The sequence below is a fragment of the Hyla sarda genome, chromosome 2, assembly GCF_029499605.1.
Source record: "Hyla sarda isolate aHylSar1 chromosome 2, aHylSar1.hap1, whole genome shotgun sequence".
NCBI classification, from domain to species: domain Eukaryota; kingdom Metazoa; phylum Chordata; class Amphibia; order Anura; family Hylidae; genus Hyla; species Hyla sarda.
The window spans coordinates 172,685,652-172,703,184 of NC_079190.1; the positions used below are offsets into that span (position 1 = coordinate 172,685,652).

General features: G+C 42.7%; 2 protein-coding genes across 3 annotated transcripts in view; one reads left to right on the forward strand and one right to left on the reverse strand.

The window, feature by feature from the left end:
* Positions 1-8,665, reverse strand: part of COL4A1 (collagen type IV alpha 1 chain) — a 222,201-nt gene extending 213,536 nt beyond the window's left edge. The window contains exons 1-2 of the mRNA XM_056555746.1: positions 8,583-8,665; positions 3,574-3,764 (exon numbers count right to left, since the gene is read on the reverse strand). Of these exons, the coding sequence (XP_056411721.1) occupies positions 3,574-3,639 (66 nt within the window). The 5' untranslated portion in view covers positions 3,640-3,764; positions 8,583-8,665. The remainder of the gene's footprint in view (positions 1-3,573; positions 3,765-8,582) is intronic.
* The window catches only part of COL4A2 (collagen type IV alpha 2 chain), a 300,203-nt gene continuing 286,531 nt past the window's right edge, over positions 3,862-17,533 (forward strand). Inside the window, exons 1-2 of one of the 2 annotated variants that reach the window (XM_056555742.1) lie at positions 3,862-3,997; positions 14,920-15,011. In XM_056555742.1, coding sequence (XP_056411717.1) covers positions 14,944-15,011 — 68 coding nt within the window. In that variant the 5' untranslated portion in view covers positions 3,862-3,997; positions 14,920-14,943. The remainder of the gene's footprint in view (positions 3,998-14,919; positions 15,012-17,533) is intronic. The other variant, XM_056555743.1, reaches the window with a different exon arrangement.

Sequence of the window (17,533 nt, forward strand, 5' to 3'; positions counted from 1 at the left end):
TTTGAGCAGTAGAAGAGGCGAAAACCCGAGCGGGGAACATAGAGAGACAGAGGAAGTGACATCAGATGCCACTGTTGCACTTCTGGACAGGGATCGCAAGATGTGCGCACTCAAGAGAAGCTGACTCTGGTAAGTGCCAGCAAGGACGGGGGGGAATCAAAGATTCCCATAGACAGCCCCTAACTAAAAAAGAAAGTATAAGGAAATGAATTTTAAAAAAAAACAGTAAAAAAACGGGAGCAAAGAGAAAAGGCAAATAGCCTTTAGAAGGAAAATAAACAAAGACTCCCAGCATTGCTTAAAGAGACATGGGGATCACCATCTGTCCCATTGTCTGGGAGGACAGAAAAAACACAAGGGGACAGAGGGTGACCCTCCTTCTTATACAGGGTATTGTGGGTGTGTTTTCACTAATTAATTCGTTTTTTTTTTTTTCAATAAATATTCCATCTGTCCTAACCAGTTCACGGGGGTGGAATACCCCATCTGTGATACTGGTTAGGACGTAAGGGAATGCAAAATTTTCATGAAATTTTGGGATTTTTCACCAAGAAAATTTACCACTACGTTAAAGTAAAAAATGGCACGAAAAAACAATCTTAGAATCAGAATAAAAGGTGAAAGCATCCCAGAGTTATTAATGCATAAAGTGACAGTGGTCAGAATTGCAAAAAAGGGCTGAGTCCTTAAGGTGAAAAAGGTCCTTAGGATTAATACAGGGCTGAGTCCTTAAGGATTAATACAGGTAAGGAGTGGAGGACAGAGGAGACTCTTAAAGAAGTTGTTACAGGTCTGTGAGAACCAGAAATCTTGCTTGTTTGTAGGTGACCAAATACTTATTTTCCACCATATTTTGCAAATAAATTCTTTAAAAATCAGACAATGTGATTTTATGGATTTATTTTTCTCATTATGTCTCTCATAGTTGAGGTATACCTATGATGAACATTACAGGCCTCTCTCATCTTTTTTAAGCGGGAGAACTTGCACAATTGGTGGCTGACTAAATACTTTTTTGCCCCACTGTATAAGAAAAGTGTCCAAAATGTCTATGTACACAAGTGTGCCGACTGTTGGTGCTCTGGATGTTGGATCTTCATGTTGAGAGAGTTTTATAATGCTTTTCATTGTAACAACTGACAACTCTGTAGCAGTCATGAATAAGTACAGAGTGTGACCTTGCACGCGGCACCCCGTTTATAATCAGTCCCCGGAGCGTGTTCACTATCGCTATCACGCCCCCTCCCATAGGCTTGTATTGAGGGGCGGAGCGTGACGTCACACGGGGGCGGAGGCATGACGTCACACGCCGTCGGCCCTGTGGTCGCCGGTAATCAGACCCGGAGCAAACACGCTCCGGAGACTGATTATAAACGGGGTGCCGCGTGCAAGATCACGTGGGGTCCCCAGCGGCGGGACTCCCGCGATCGGGCATCTTATCCCCTATCCTTTCGATAGGGGATAAGATGTCTAAGCACCGGAGTACCCCTTTAAAAGAACCTGTGACCAACCTCCCAAAAAATTGATTGCATCATCATTAAAGGAGTAGTTCAGTGCTTTAAAACTTAAGTTTCAGATCGCGGAGGGTGTGACCGGTGGCAGAGCCGGAGAATGTTGAAGGCAGCGCTCCGGCTTTGCCATAGAGTTGTATTGAGGGGGCGTGTCAGCCTCTGCTTCGTGTGGTGGTCAACACGCCCCCTTCCGCTGCCGGGGCCCTGTACAGGAGATTGCGGGGAGGGGGGGAGGGGTCCGACCGCTGCCCATGCGATCTGAAACTTATCCCCTTAGGATAGGGGATAAGTTTTTCAGCACTGGACTACTACTTTAAATAGCTTAGGGTGTCCTGATCAAACACCGTTTTACAGATTCTTGACACATTCCCCATTCCTGAGATATGTGGATTTATATTTTGTAGAACAATTCAGGGAATCTGTCAAATGGGCGTTATCTTAATTGTTATAATGGGAGTGAATATCAGGTGATGGGCGGGATTATACTGTCAGGCAGTGTTTATTAGGCATACATGCCCCTCAATGTAAAACTTTTACACCCCGTGATTGAATAATCCTGCCCCTCACCTGCCCATCACGCCCATTTGACTGATTCCCTGAGTTGTCAGACAAGCTATAAACCTTCATATTTCGGAAACACAAGGATGTATGAAGAAACCCTTGATAGTTGGCCACAGGTCATATTTAAACATACATTATTCTTTGTCATATACAATAATAATAATAGTAGTAGTGATTATAATATTAATAATAATCGAAAGCAGAGTGAACATCTTTAGAGTGTGGTGGATTCCATAATTTTTGCCAAATAAAGTTATCACAGTTGTCACTGTATAGAAAAGATAGTCTAAGCTGCCCCCCATTTTTTGTATACTTGAGTCCTAGCTTCTTTTATTCCAGGAATCACTATGGTTCTATGATGATGATCAGCCTTTGGCTGTTTGGGCATGCAGAGAGTTGTAGTTTTGCAACAGCTGGAGGCACACTGGTTGGGAAACAATACTCTAACAGAAACCTCACAGAAAATAACAAAGCAAGTGTCAATAGAGCCTCAGCTTAAGCCTCTACCAAACCTATACCTCAGCGGTCTTCAAACTGTGGCCCTCCAGATGTTGCAAAACTACAACTCCCAGCATGCCCGGGCAGCCAAAGGCTGATCATCATCATAGAACCATAGTGATTCCTGGAATAAAAGAAGCTAGGACTCAAGTATACAAAAAATGGGGGGCAGCTTAGACTATCTTTTCTATACAGTGACAACTGTGATAACTTTATTTGGCAAAAATTATGGAATCCACCACACTCTAAAGATGTTCACTCTGCTTTCGATTATTATTAATATTATAATCACTACTACTATTATTATTATTGTATATGACAAAGAATAATGTTTGTTTAAATATGACCTGTGGCCAACTATCAAGGGTTTCTTCATGCTGGGAATTGTAGTTTTGTAACATCTGGAGGGCCACAGTTTGAAGACCACTGCTATACCTTAATAAGAGCCACAGTGAATAAACATTATACAGTGATTGATAAATATTACTAGTAATGTAACCAGTTTTACTTGATCCTCTCTTGTCCTGGTAGCATCTGGATGTGTCTAATTGTTCTGTCCAAAGCAGTGTTTTCCAAACAGTGTGCCTCCAGCTGTTCCAAAACTACAACTCCCAGCATGCTGGGAGTTGTAGTTTTGCAACAGCAGGAGGTGCACTGTTTAGAAAACACTGGTCTAAAGAAGTCACACAGATACACAACTTTGTATCATTTCAGTATAACTCGATGACAGCCAATGTAACTAACTGTCAATGTTAGCTCTGTACTCTCCAACCTGTCGTTCTCCAGCTGTTGCCGAACTACAACTCCCAGCACTTCGACTGTCAAGACATGCTGGGAGTGGTAGTTTTGTAACAGCTGGAGGGCCAGGAATTCCACTACTCTGTATCTGAATAAGATGTATACTTGGCAGAGAAGCTGCCATTGCTGGGATCTGAGTGACTTGGTGGTCAGGCTGTGGTCACTGTGGCTCGTAGTAGAAGTGATGCTGGGGTCGGGCACTCACCGCAGCCTCGGCGCAGCTGGTCAGCTCCTGCAGGATGAAGAGCAGCGTCAGCAGCTTCCAGCCCATGGTCCAGCGCTACCGTCACATAAACACCGGGGCTTTTCGGTGGCAGCGGCTCCTCGTCTCTTGATATCAATAAGCTATGGCGGGTATATGACCTGGCAGCATCTCCTCACCAACTCCCTGTCGTCCTGTGAGAGCGCAATGTGAAATGAGCGGTGAGGAAAGTTCGCAGTTTGTTGGCGCTAACTCCCCTCCCACTACATCCCCCACCCTCCTCACACAGGACCTCAATGAAGCTGAACCCCTCGTCTGGGTGAAGAGCTCCAGTCCCCAGCACAAGAACACACTTTACACATCTGAGGGTCCCGAATGACTAGAACATTGCACCGAACCCGGGCTGTACTGACATGAGAGGCTGCTGGTAAGTGACGGGGAACCGGGGGAGCGCTACTCCGTTACACTGCGGACTGTGCATCGTGAGGTGGGATGATGGGGATTAGACTATTACATAGGGTTCCCTTTCGGATGCTGGTGCACTGCTTCTATTATTGGTGTCGGGATAGTCAACAATATCACGAGAATATATGGTTATTTACACAGTGCTCAGGACCAGGCGGCAGTGCCCAGTTCACACCAGTCAGTGAATGTCATGAAGCTTACCACAGCTCTGCTTGCTTTCAGTGAAAGCGGAGTCCTAGATTCACTAAACTACAGTGGGCTACAATATGTGGGAGCTCTAGAGTCCAGAATATGAAGGGTAGTAGTCAGGGCTCAAGTCCTGCAGGAACGCAAGGGAACTGAGTTCCTGCACTTTTTTCACAGCAGGAACCCATTCCCATTAGCAGAAGTCCTGCAGTACCAGCTTTTGAGTGAAAATCTTGGATGAGTTCCCTCACTTTTTTTTTTTCCAGGACTTGTCCCCTGGTATTAGTACTATTGCTGTGTAAAGCTCCTAGGCTGGTACATTGTAACGAACTGCAGCTTGGAGCAAGTTTGAGCTTAGGTCTGGGCCAGAAGGTAACCTGTAGCTTCAGGGGCCACATGCCTACCATGTCTATCATGTGCCCCCCCCCCCAGGCACTGGGGCCCCCATGTAACTGCTACCTCTGCATCCTCTATAGCAGTGGTCTCCAAATTGTGGTCCTCCAGATGTTGCAAAACTATAACTCTCAGCATTCCCGGACAGCCGTTGGCTGTCCGGGAATGCTGAGAGTTGTAGTTTTGCAACATCTGGAGGTCCACAGTTTGGAGACCTCTATACTGCAGTTATGGTTCTGTTCAGACTCAGGAAACTGGGGACACCTGCACATTTATAAATATGACATGGTGCCCATTCAAACGAATGAGAAACAATGTATATATGGTGTTACCATGGTACGGGTGCACTTTTTCGTGTTTCCAGCCTGACAAGTTGCTTTCATGGCATGCTGGAAGTTGTAGTTATACAACAGCTGGAAAGCCACTGGTTGGAGACTTCTGCTTTAATGTAGATAGTATCTCATGTAGACAGGATAGCAGAGCGGACCACTCCTTTAATATTTACATTCAGCTGGATTGCCCACTTTAGTAACACCCACTATAGGGTTATATTGGAGTTTTAGTAACACCCACAGGGGTGTGGAAATTTATTAAAAAAAACTACTTGTCCACGGGACTAAAACGGAGCAAAATCTTTTCCCTCATGACGATCCACTTGTCCTGGGCAATTTTCGCTTTTACACTCGTTTTTTCCTCCTCGCCCTATAATCGCCATAACCACCTACTATAATGATACCTTTTAATTGTTCTATAACATATGTTCCGTAAGCAAAACAAAAATATATTGGTGAAGTGAAATAGTAAAAGATAGTTTAGCAAATTTGGTGGTTTTCTTTTCCACGCCATTTACCTTGTGGTTGAGATAAGATGTTATTTTGGTACTTCAGGCCGGCCTGATTACAGCAATACCAGATTTTTTTACTAATTTAAAAAAAAAACTCAGAATTTTTTTTAATTGCCATTTTCTGACCCCCTGTAGCTTATTTTTTTCGCATATGAGGCTGTATGAGGGCACATTTTTTGCGCCATAATCTGTTTTTTTCTATTGGTAACATTTTGGTATTGATTTGACTTTTTAGTCGCTTTTAACTTTTTTTTATGGGATATTATAAAAATAACAATTCTGTGGTTTGGTATTTTTTTTTTTTTTACATTTACGTAATTTTCCGTACGGGATACATAATGTTATATTTTAATATTTCGGACAATTGCGCGCACAGCGATACCAAATATATTTATTTTTATTATGTTTACATGTTTTTATATAGGAAAAGGGGGTGATTTGAACTTTTAATATGGAAGTGTGTGTCTTTTTAACTTTTATTAAAACATTTTTTTTTTTAGACTTTATTACTCCCTTAGGGAACTTTTAGCAGGAATCATTAGGATTCCTCATAAAGATGAATAGAGCTCTATTGAACTCCATTGATCTGTGTGCTCTGCGATCCATTGATAGAGCCTAGTCTAGTCAGGCTCTATCAATGACAGAGCCATGGGACAGCAGGGAATCAGAGGTAAGTCCTCCGGCTACCTCTATAGTCAATCGCCCACCCCACTAGCCCACTATAGTGGATCAATCCACTCCACTAGCCCACCAGGGAGCATTCACATGTCCCTTTAGACGCCACTGTCAGCTTTAACAGCGGCGATCTAAAGAGTTAATAGCCAGAGGCGGCGATCGCCGCATGCTGGCTATTAGCGGCGGCCCCCAGCTACTGAGTTCTCAGTAGCCGGGTGCGGCAGAGTATGGAGCGGGCAGGAGTCAGGAGCCTACTCCATACACCCCTCTGATTGCCGCCGTGCTTGATGGGGGCTTTCAGGTCCAGCCCTGCTTCCCCGAAGCCGGACTAAGGGCCTGAAAAATTCACCTGCATGTCCCGGGCGTCGGGCGATAGGAATTCCACATCCCTGACCCACTATATGGTTATATTGGAGATTTAGTAATGCTTAGCTATTTCAGTTATTGTTCTGAATGTGCTCGAACTTTCCAATATGTTGCAAGACACATAAAAAACATGTTTTTTGGGTCTTGTTCATATTGGTCCTTTTTCACATTGGCCGGCAATTATATTTGTAGGTGTAAGTGAAGCATTTTTGTTACACCCTTATTTATGTGCTGGTAATGTGTAGGAGCACCACATTTATTAACTGGTCACAGAGCATTTAATACATTTTGTGCAGGTCACATTTTCTGAAATTTCTCTCTTCACATACACCAAAAAACTAAGCTAAGTCTGGGCTGGTGTAGTTTTAGAGACTTTTCAGTGGCTTTGCACCTTTTCACAAAAAGGCGTAGTTGAGAAAACCCTTCAAAATCAGCAGAAATGTGTAAACCAAAAGGCGCAAAAAAGGTGCAAATAAACCCTGCTTTTGCCTTATTTGCACCTCTTCTAGACACAAAAAACAGTCTAAAGACAATGATAAATGTCAGCCATTGACTTAACATAGTCTAGCTAGTCAGTACATTTGATCTGTTTTCTGAATGTATACTTTTTTTTTCTTAGGACTCAAAAAAGCAGTAGTGGCCTACTGGTGATGTAGTCCCAAAACATAATGGCAGACATTTATCATTGTCTTTAGACAATTTTTTTGTGTCTGGAAAATGCGCAAAGAAGGCCAAGCAGGGTTTATTTGCGCCTTTTTTGCACCTTTTGGTTTACACATTTGTGCTGATTTTGAGTTGCAATCCACTGATTTTGGAAATACACATGATATGGAAGGGATTTATGAACTGCACCTTTTTGTTAAAAGGTGCAAAAAAGGCGCAAAGCCACTGAAAAGTCTCTAAAACTACACCAGCCCAGACTTAGCTTAGTTTTTTGGTGTATGTGAAGAGAGAAATTTCAGAAAATGTGACCTGCACAAAATGTATCAAATGCTCTGTGACCATTTAATGAATTTGGTGCTCCTACACATTACCAGCACACAAAAAAAGGTGTAAAAAAATGCTTCACTTACACTACAATGATAAATGCCGGCCTATGTGCACATCATGGACATGCTCTGGTATTCATGGATATACCTTTTTGCTAGTATCCTGACTATCCTACATGGAAATGTAGCCCAAAAATGTGATGTGAACAAGGCCTTAAAAGATAAATAAAAACTGTGGCCATAGGCATAAAGAATTGCATAGTTTATAAAAAGAAGATGTAGAATATGTTGTATTTAAAGGGGGTATTTATACCGCAAAAGGTTATCCCCTAGTCATTGAATAGTGACATCTATCTACAATGTGATCAGTGGGAGTCTGACTGCTGGGGCCCCCATCGATCATAAAAATGGGGAGAGAATTGAATGGATGAAGCACAGCGCGCATGCATGGCCATTGAATGGCGAGCTTTGTTTATTTCGAGGAACATTTCACCTCCATTCTCCTGACCAGACCCCCACAGATCAGCTTGTTATTTCCTATGGGATAACTTCTTGACATAGAAATATCCCCTCAACCATCTTCAGCTGAACATTACACTAAACATTATGTGATATAGTTCTAAAAGATTACACATTAAGTCATCCAAAGAGATTTGTTAGGCTCTGTTTACACTGTCACTGTGTTACATTGGGTCTTGGATAGGCTGTTTTTTTACATTACTAATAACATAGAATGCAGCGCTGTCTTGCTGTAAAAAATATTGGAATTCCTGAAATCTGACAAATGCCAAAATGAGTCAGTCATATCTGTCAGAATTCACTGAGATTGGGCTCATTCACATGGACATATTTGGTAGCAAACTCACTGTGTTTTTCCCGCTGCGAGTTTTAATGAGGGCGGGCTCTCCACGGGCCATTCATTTTTCGGCTGCAGAATTTCTACTGCTGAAAATCTGCAGCAGACCCTTTTGAAGTCATTGAAGTCTGTGGCGGATTTTTGCCAACAGAGATTCTGCATCTGAAAATCTGCTGCGGACGGCCTGTGGAGAATTCATCCCCCAAAGCCGGAAGAAATGCTATTGCACGAAACCTACCGGTTTGTAGCCTCTGAGCTTCCCGCACCATCCCGGACATCCATGGTGGTCGCATCAAGCTGATTTACCTACTGTTGCGGTGAGTTGCCGGATTTATCTGCTTAATTTATTAGATTTTTCGTGTCTCTGGAGTTCCAGCCCCCACCGTATTCTCAGCAATTATTTATCCGTTTTCATTCCATAGACTCCCATTGCACTGCATATTCAGCCTCAGGTTTGTCAGTCAGGTGCCTCCTATCTTTGCTTCGTTTATTTTTGTTATAAATCATTGGAACAGCTACCCTTACAGATCCTAAAAACTGAAAACAATAAAATTTCACCTTTTTAGCTTTTTAAAGTAATCTGGTTACAGAGTAATGAGAAGACGTCACCTGTGAGTCACTAATATCATTGTGTAGTCTGCCTGATTGTGTCCCATCAGTACTATAGTCACTTGTAAGTTCTGAAGTGATGATGGGGAAACAACAACTTCAAGCATACCATCATGACTGCTTAAGGTGTGCCAATCATCAAAAAAAAAAAAAAAAAAAAACTTTTGATATGTAAGACATATCAGGAGAACAAGGGGATGCTTTACTCCTCTGCTCTCAGCTATCTTTGTCTCCTTGCCCCATAGACTTTTAATGGAGCAGCAAGCTACCACATGCTTATCCCCGACCAATAGAAACTTTTGATATGTCTCTGTGACATGTCCATTTTTTTTTTTTTTTTTTTTTTTTTTTTTTAAGACAGGTATGCTGGGAGTCTTGTTTCATTCATCATTACTATAGAAGTTAAAAGTGACTACAGCACTGATGGGAAACAATTAGGCAGACTACACAATGATATCAGTGACTCACAAGTGACGTCTTCTCTGCAGTGTTTCCTTTTATTCTTTATCCTGACTGCCATGACTTCTTCCAGCTACATTTTCCCTCTGCACGTCCAAACATCTTTGGTTTCTCCCTTTGTCAGCAGATCTTTATGCTCTATATGAAAACAATATTCAATATAATTCTGACTTACACTGTGCCCCCTGAATATAATTCCTCATGCTGTACCCTGAATCTAACACTGCCACACATTGTACCCTCTGAATACAACACTGCCGCACAATATACTCTCAATACATACCATTATTTTCTGAATATAATCCTGCCAGACACTGTACCTCTAAATATAACCGTGCCCCATTATATACCCTTTCAGTTTAAACTTTCCATATTCTGTACCCTCTAAATCCAACACTGCCACACACTCCACCCTCTAAATATAGCCATGCCACAGAATACACTCGGTCTTGTAGCTGGCTGGAGAGTGGAGCATGCCACCTTGCACTTCACCCGGTTATAAATGACAATCACAGCAGGTTTTAGGAGAGCTGGTGCAATCTAAACTTTTAACACTTCTGGATGATATTTCAAAATTGCTGTAACACTTTTAGAACTGTGCCATAACCAAATCTGTTAGCCTGTCAACTGCTGCAACCAAGTGTTGTGACTCTGAGTAAGATCCATTAAAGGGGTACTCCAGTGAAAACCTTTTTTCTTTGAAATCAACTGGTGGCAGAAAGTTAAACATATTTGTAAATTATTCTATTAAAAAATCTTAATCCTTCCAGTACTTATTAGCTGCTGAATGCTACAGAGGAAATTCCTTTATTTTTGGAACACTAATGACATCAAGAGCACAGTGCTCTCTGCTGACATCTCTGTCCATGTTAGTAGCCGTGCATAGCAGATGTGTTCTAAGGGCAGCATGGTGGCCCAGTGGTTAGCACTGCTGCCTTGCAGTGCTGGAGACTTGGGTTCAAATCCCACTAAGGACAACAATAAATAAAGTGTTATTATTATTATAATAACATCAGCAGAGACAACTGTGCTCGTGATGTCATCAGAGAGCATTCCAAAAAGAAAAGAATTTCCTCTGTAGTATTCAGCAGCTAATAAGTACAGGAAGGATTAAGATTTTTTAATAGAAGTAATTTACAAATATGTTTAACTTTCTGCCCCCTGTTGATTTAAAAGAAAAAAGGTTTTCACCGGAGTACCCCTTTAAAACAGGTATAAGTTGCAATTGAGAAAGGAAACTTGGCTTGAAGTAAACTATTATGAACTGTGCACAGCAGCTCACTTCTCCCGGCTATATTTAGAGATCAGTGAAGATCAGTAAGCAGTCAGACTCCGACCAATCAAAACTTTTGACATGACTCTGCGACATGCTTAAAGTTTGTCATAATGACAGGGAAATATTAAAGGGGTACTCCGCCCCTAGACATCTTATCCCCTATCCCCTGCGGCACCCCAGACATCTAGTGCACGGAGCGAACTTTGCTCCGTGCCGGATGACTTATGATGCAGGACAGAGGCTCGTGATGTCATGGTCACGCCCTGCTTGTGACATCACCGCCATGCCCTCTCAATGCAAGTCTATGGGAGGGGGCGTGACAGCCATCACGCTCTCTCCCATAGACTTGCATAGGTGGCCATGACATCATGAGTGGGGCGTGGCCGTGACGTCAGGAGCCTCCAGCGCTGCACTCGAAACTCTAAACAAATGCCGGGTGCAGCAGGGAGTTCCTTTGAATAGGGGATAAGATGTCTAGGGGCGGAGTACCCCTTTAAGCTGTGCCCAAATTTCCTTTAAATTTCCTAAATTTACCTCCAAAGGTAATCACAGAACCAAACATTATAGATAACATGCCTCAGAAAAATGAAAGAAGCAATCTGATTGGTTGCTTTGGGCAACTGGTCAACTTTTCCTTTGCACAGATTTTGATAAATCTCCCCCTTGTGTTATGGTAAGTGATTTCTAAAATATACAGTCATGGCTGTAAATGTTGGCACCACTGAAATTTTTCTAGAAAATGAAGTATTTCTCACAGAAAAGGATTGCAGTAACACATGTTTTGCTATACACATGTTTATTCCCTTTGTGTGTATTGGAGCTAAACCAAAAAAGGGAGGAATAAAAGCAAATTGGACATAATGTCACACCAAACTCCAAAAATGGGCTGGACAAATTATTGGCACCCTTAACTTAATATTTGGTTGCACACCCTATGGAAAAAATAACTGAAATCAGTGGCTTCCTATAACCATCAATAAGCTTCTTACACCTCTCAGCCGTAATGTTGGACCAATCTTCCTTTGCAAACTGCTCCAGGTCTCTCTTATTGGAAGGGCGCCTTTTCCCAACAACTATATTAAGATCTCTCCACAGGTGTTCAATGGGATTTAGATCTGGACTCATTGCTGCCACTACAGAACTCTCCAGCGCTTTGTTGCCATTCATTTCTGGGTGCTTTTTGACATATGTATGAGGTCATTGTCCTGCTGAAAGATCCAAGATCTCAGATGCAAACCCAGCTTTCTGACACTCGGCTGTACAGTGTGACCCAAAATCCATTGGTAATCCTCAGATTTCATGATGCCTTGCACACATTCAAGGCACCCAGAGGCAGCAAAACAACCCCAAAACATAATTGAACCTCCACCATATTTCACTGTAGGTACTGTGTTCTTTTCTTGGTTTGGGTAAACAGTAGGCTGATGTGCTTTACCAAAAAGCTCTATCTTGGTCTCATCTTTTTCCCAGAAGGATTTTGGCTTACTCAAGCTCATTTTGGCAAAATGTACTCTTGCTTTTTAATGTCTCTGTGTCATCAGTGGGGTCCTCCTGGGTCTCCTGCCATAGTGTTTCTTTTCATTTAAATGTTGACGGATAGTTCGCGCTGACACTGATGCTCCCTGAGCCTGCAGGACAGCTTGAATATCTTTGGAACTTGTTTGGGGCTGCTTATCCATCATCACTATCCTGCGTTCTTCATTTTCTCTTTCATCCACACCCAGGGAGATTAGCTACAGTGCCATGGGTTGCAAACTTCTTGATAATGTTGTGCACTGTGGACAAAGGAAAATCTAGATCTCTGGAGATGGAGTTGTAACCTTGAGACTGTTGATATTTGTCCACAATTCTGGTTCTCAAGTCCTCAGACAGTTCTCTTCTGTTGTTCATGCTTAGTGTGGCACACACAGACACACAATGCAAAGACTAAGTGAACTTCTCTCCTTTTAATCTGCTTTCAGGTGTAATTTTTATATTGCCCACACCTGTTACTTGCCCCAGGTGAGTTTGAAGGAGCATCACATGCTTGAAACAATCATATTTATCCACAATTTTGAAAGGGTGCCAATAATTTTGTCAGGACCATTTTTGGAGTTTGGTGTGACATTATGTCCAATTAGCTTTTTTTCCTCCCTTTTTTGTTTAGTTCCAATACACACAAAGGGAATAAACATGTGTATAGCAAAACATGTGTTACTGCAATCGTTTTCTGTGAGAAATATTTCATTTTCGAGAAAAATTTCAAGGGTGCCAACATTTACGGCCATGACTGTAGAACAAGAAATTGTCCACCCCCTTACCCAGACCAGATTTTCTGTGACAGATTTATTATGCATTCTTTGAGAAGACGACAACACCTAGAAGAGCGCTTTTCTGCGCAAACTTGGGTGGTCATCTCAAAGAGGTTTCTCTGTACTTGTTGCGTTGTTTGTTACATACCATGCAGACTATGATTGGTGTTTTTGTGAATATTTACCATATTTATCATCCACATTTTTTATTTCTTATTCTTTATTTTAATAATTAACTAGCTACCCGGCATTGCCCGTTTTTTCCTTCCTCATCCTTGTTGGGGAGGAAAATCAACAGAGGAGGAAGCTTTTAACTTCATATCCAATCCCCATATATTGTTGTCATATCCCAACCCCATATCCCGTCCTCCTACCCCGACCTCCTATCTCAACCTCCTATCCTGTCCTCCTATCCCGACCTCCTATCCCGTCCTCCTATCCTGTCCGCCTATCTCCACCTCATATCTCCCCCTCATATACTGACCTCCTAACTCGACCTCCTATCCCACCCTCCTATCTCAACCTCCTATCCCATCCTTCTATCCCCTCCTCCTATCCTGACTTCCTATCCCGACCCCCTATCCCGTCCTCCCATGCCGTCCTCCTATCTCCACCTCCTATCCCCTCCTCTTATCCCGTCCTCCTAACTCGACCTCCTATTCCGACCTCCTATCTCGACCTCCTATCCCGTCCTCCTATCCCGACCTCCTATCCCGACCTCCTATCCCGTCCTCCTATCCCGTCCTCATATCCTGACCTCCTAACTCAACCTCCTATCCCATCCTCCTATCCCATCCTCCAATCCCCTCCTCCTATCTCGTCCTCCTATCCCGACCTCCTATCCCGTCCTCCTATCTCGACCTCCTATCCCGTCCTCATATCGCGACCTCCTATCTCGACCTCCTATCTCGACATCATATCCCGACCTCCTATCCCGACCTCCTATCCCGTCCTCCTATCTCGACCTCCTATCCCGACCTCCTATCCCGTCCTCCTATCTCGACCTCCTCTCCCGACCTCCTATCCTGACCTCCTATCCGTCCTCCTATCCCGTCCTCATATCCCGACCTACCATCCCATTCTCAAATCCCGTCCTCAAATCCTGACCTCCTAACTCGACCTCATATCCCAACCAGTAATATGTGCACCAGGTATTGAAATATCTCCAGCCGTACAGAAGTTATGTGAGAACATACATTTCCCATTGATTTTCATGGGACTTTAAACAAAAACCCCGACACTCACAAATGGGGGTGGTTAAGGGTTAAATTAACTATCCTATATTTTAAGTGGACATATAAGTAACATGTGACCAAGTATTTTCGAAATATCTCCAGCCGTTTGGAAGTTATGCAGTAACATATATTTCCAATTGACTTGCATGGGACTTTAAACATAAGCCCCGCCCCTGGCAAATGGGGGTGAGTAAGGGTTAAATTACCTATCCTATGTTTGTTGTTGACATATAAGTAACATGTGTGCCAAGTTTCATGTTAATATCTTTAGCCGTTTTGACTTTTTTGTGGAACATACATACATACAAACACACACACATTGAAATTTATATATATATATATATTATTTTAGTCTATAATTATTTTGATTCTGTGTTCATCTTCAGAGTTGTGGATTTTGCTGTGCAAGACCACTAAGGAGAGTGATTGGCTGCAGTGGTTACATGGGTATACGGGTATTCCATTGCCTCAGCCATTTAAACAAAGCTGAAAGGGACGACTGATAAGCTTCCTTTTCATTTTAACACTATCCTAAATGGCGCACAAATATTTAAATCAGACAACCCCCTTAAAGCACCTGTTTTTGTGTGCTACTACGCCAATATTTGTTTATTTTTCTACTCTCTGAATACATGTAATTTTTTTCTCATTATATCATTAAAGCTATGAGAGTAATGACTGTTTTTTTCTTGTTTCTTCTGTTAGATAGCTAAGAGAAAAGTAGCAAGGATGGTTTTCAACAAAGGCATGTCAAGATGCCTCAGAAACCATCAGCAATGGAAGAATAGTTTGTCATGGTAAGTAGATGTGCAAATACAATAATATATATAATTGTGCAGTTACATCCAAATGTACAATCTTTTCTCTGCTAAAACAGTAAAGTAGATCTTAAAATGAGGTGATTCGTTCAATAAGAATTAAAAAAAAATATGTACTATTTTATTATTACATAACCATAATAACATTTAATGCGTTAGTAATTATTATCCTGACTTGTAGAGCAACCAGTGTAACTGTATATCAATATGATAATGTAAGCTAACAGGCTTTCTGTTAGTAAATAGATACCCTGCAAGTTAGTGTCTCAAACAAGGGCTCTAAAACATAACTAGGGAACCCCCGCGATCTCTCCTGCAGCACCCCTGTCATCTGGTGCACGGAGTGAGCTTCGCTTTGTGCCTGATGACTGGCAATGCAGGGGCCGGAGGATCATGACGTCACCACACCCCCTCCCATAGACTTGCATTAAGGGGGAGGGGCCGTGACGTCACGATCCACAGGCCCCTGCATTGCCAGTCATCAGATGACAGAGGTGCTGCAGGAGAGATCGTGGGGGTACACAGCGGCGGGACCCCCGCAATCAGACATCTTATCTCCTATCCTTTGGATAGGGGATAAGATGTCTAGGGGGCGAAGTACCCCCTTTAAAGCATATTTGACATACTGGCTGAGCATCTTAAATCTGAACATAACCTTCATAGCATATTACTTGGTCCAAAGGGATGAGTGTTTTCAAGGAAGTAGGCTCTGTCTATATGGACAGACTGGTTATTAAATATACCATTTTTTTACATTGCTACTACACTGCTCAAAAAAATAAAGGGAACACTTAAACAACACAATGTAACTCCAAGTCAATCACACTGTCCACTCAGGAAGCAACACTGATTGACAATCAATGTCACATGCTGTTGTGCTAATGGAACAGACAACAGGTGGAAATTATAGGCAATTAGCAAGGAAGAGCAGGAAGAGCACTGCCAGAGCCCTGCAAAATGACCTCCAGCAGGCCACAAATGTTCATGTGTCCGCTCAAACGGTCAGAAACAGACTCCATGAGGGTGGTATGAGGGCCCGATGTCCACAGGTGAGGTTGTGCTTACAGCCCAACACCGTGCAGGACGTTTGGCATCAGAGAACACCAAGATTGGCAAATTCGCCACTGGTGCCCTGTGCTCTTCACAAATGAAAGCAGGTACACTGAGAATATGTGACAGACGCGACAGAGTCTTGAGACGCTGTGGAGAAGGTTCTGATGCCTGCAACATCCTCCAGCATGACAAGTTTGGCGGTGGGTCAGTAATTGTGTGGAGTGGCATTTCTTTGGAGGGCCACACAGCCCTCCATGTGCTTGCCAGAGGTAGCCTGACTGCCATTAGATACCGAGATGCGATCCTCAGACCCCTTGTGAGGCCATATAATGGTTCGGTTGGCCCTGGGTTCCTCCTAATGTAAGACAATGCTAGACCTCATGTGGCTGAAGTGTGTCAGCAGTTCCTGCAAGAGGAAGGCATTGATGCTATGGACTGGCCCGCCCATTCCCCAGACCTGAATCCGATTGAGCCCATCTGGGACATCATGTCTCGCTCCATCCACCAACGCCATGTTGCACCACAGACTGTTCAGGAGTTGGGGGATGCTTTAGTCCAGGTCTGGGGGGACATCCCTTAGGAGACCATCCGCCACTTCATCAGGAGCATGCCCAGGTGGTGAAGGCCACAAACACTACTGAGCCTCATTTTGAATTGTTTTAAGGACTTTACACCAAAGTTAGATGAGCCTGTTGTGTGGTTTTCCACTTTGCAGACCTCCATGGGTTAATAAACTTGATTTCCATTGATAATTTGTTTGATTTTGTTGTCAGCACATTCAACTATGTAGAGATGAAAGTATTTCATACGATTAGTTCATTCATTCAGATCTAGGATGTGTTATCTTAGTGTTCCCTTTATTTTTTTGAGCAGTGTATATGTAGGAAAGTATATGTAAGAAGCCTAAGTTTTATACTTAAAAGAGCTCAAGGAGGATGATAAAAAAAAAAACTGTGCTCACCTACGGCAGATCACCGCCAACAACTTCAGGGGTGTGGAAATTTTATAAAGAACTACTTGTCCAAGGGACTAAAATGGAGCAAAATCTACTTGTCCCTCATGACAATCCACTTGTCCTGGGCAATTTTCACTTTTACAGTGTCGTTTTTTCCTTCTCGTCCTATAATAGTCATAACTAACTACTATAATGATACCTCTTAATTGTTCCATAACATATGTTCCGAAACAAAAACAAATATTGGTGACGTGAAATTGAAAGAGTAAAAGATAATTTAGCAAATTTGGTGGTTTTCTTTTCTACGCCATTTACCTTGTGGTTGAGCTAGCATCTTATTTTGGTACTTTAGCTCATTAATGATGCAGGACGTATATTTACGTCCTACGGCGGCTCCCGCGATATAACACAGGGTCACACGGTGACCCCGCATCATATCGGTTTGGTCCCTGTGGCCATCAAAGGCCGGCACCTGCGGCTAATAGAGGACATC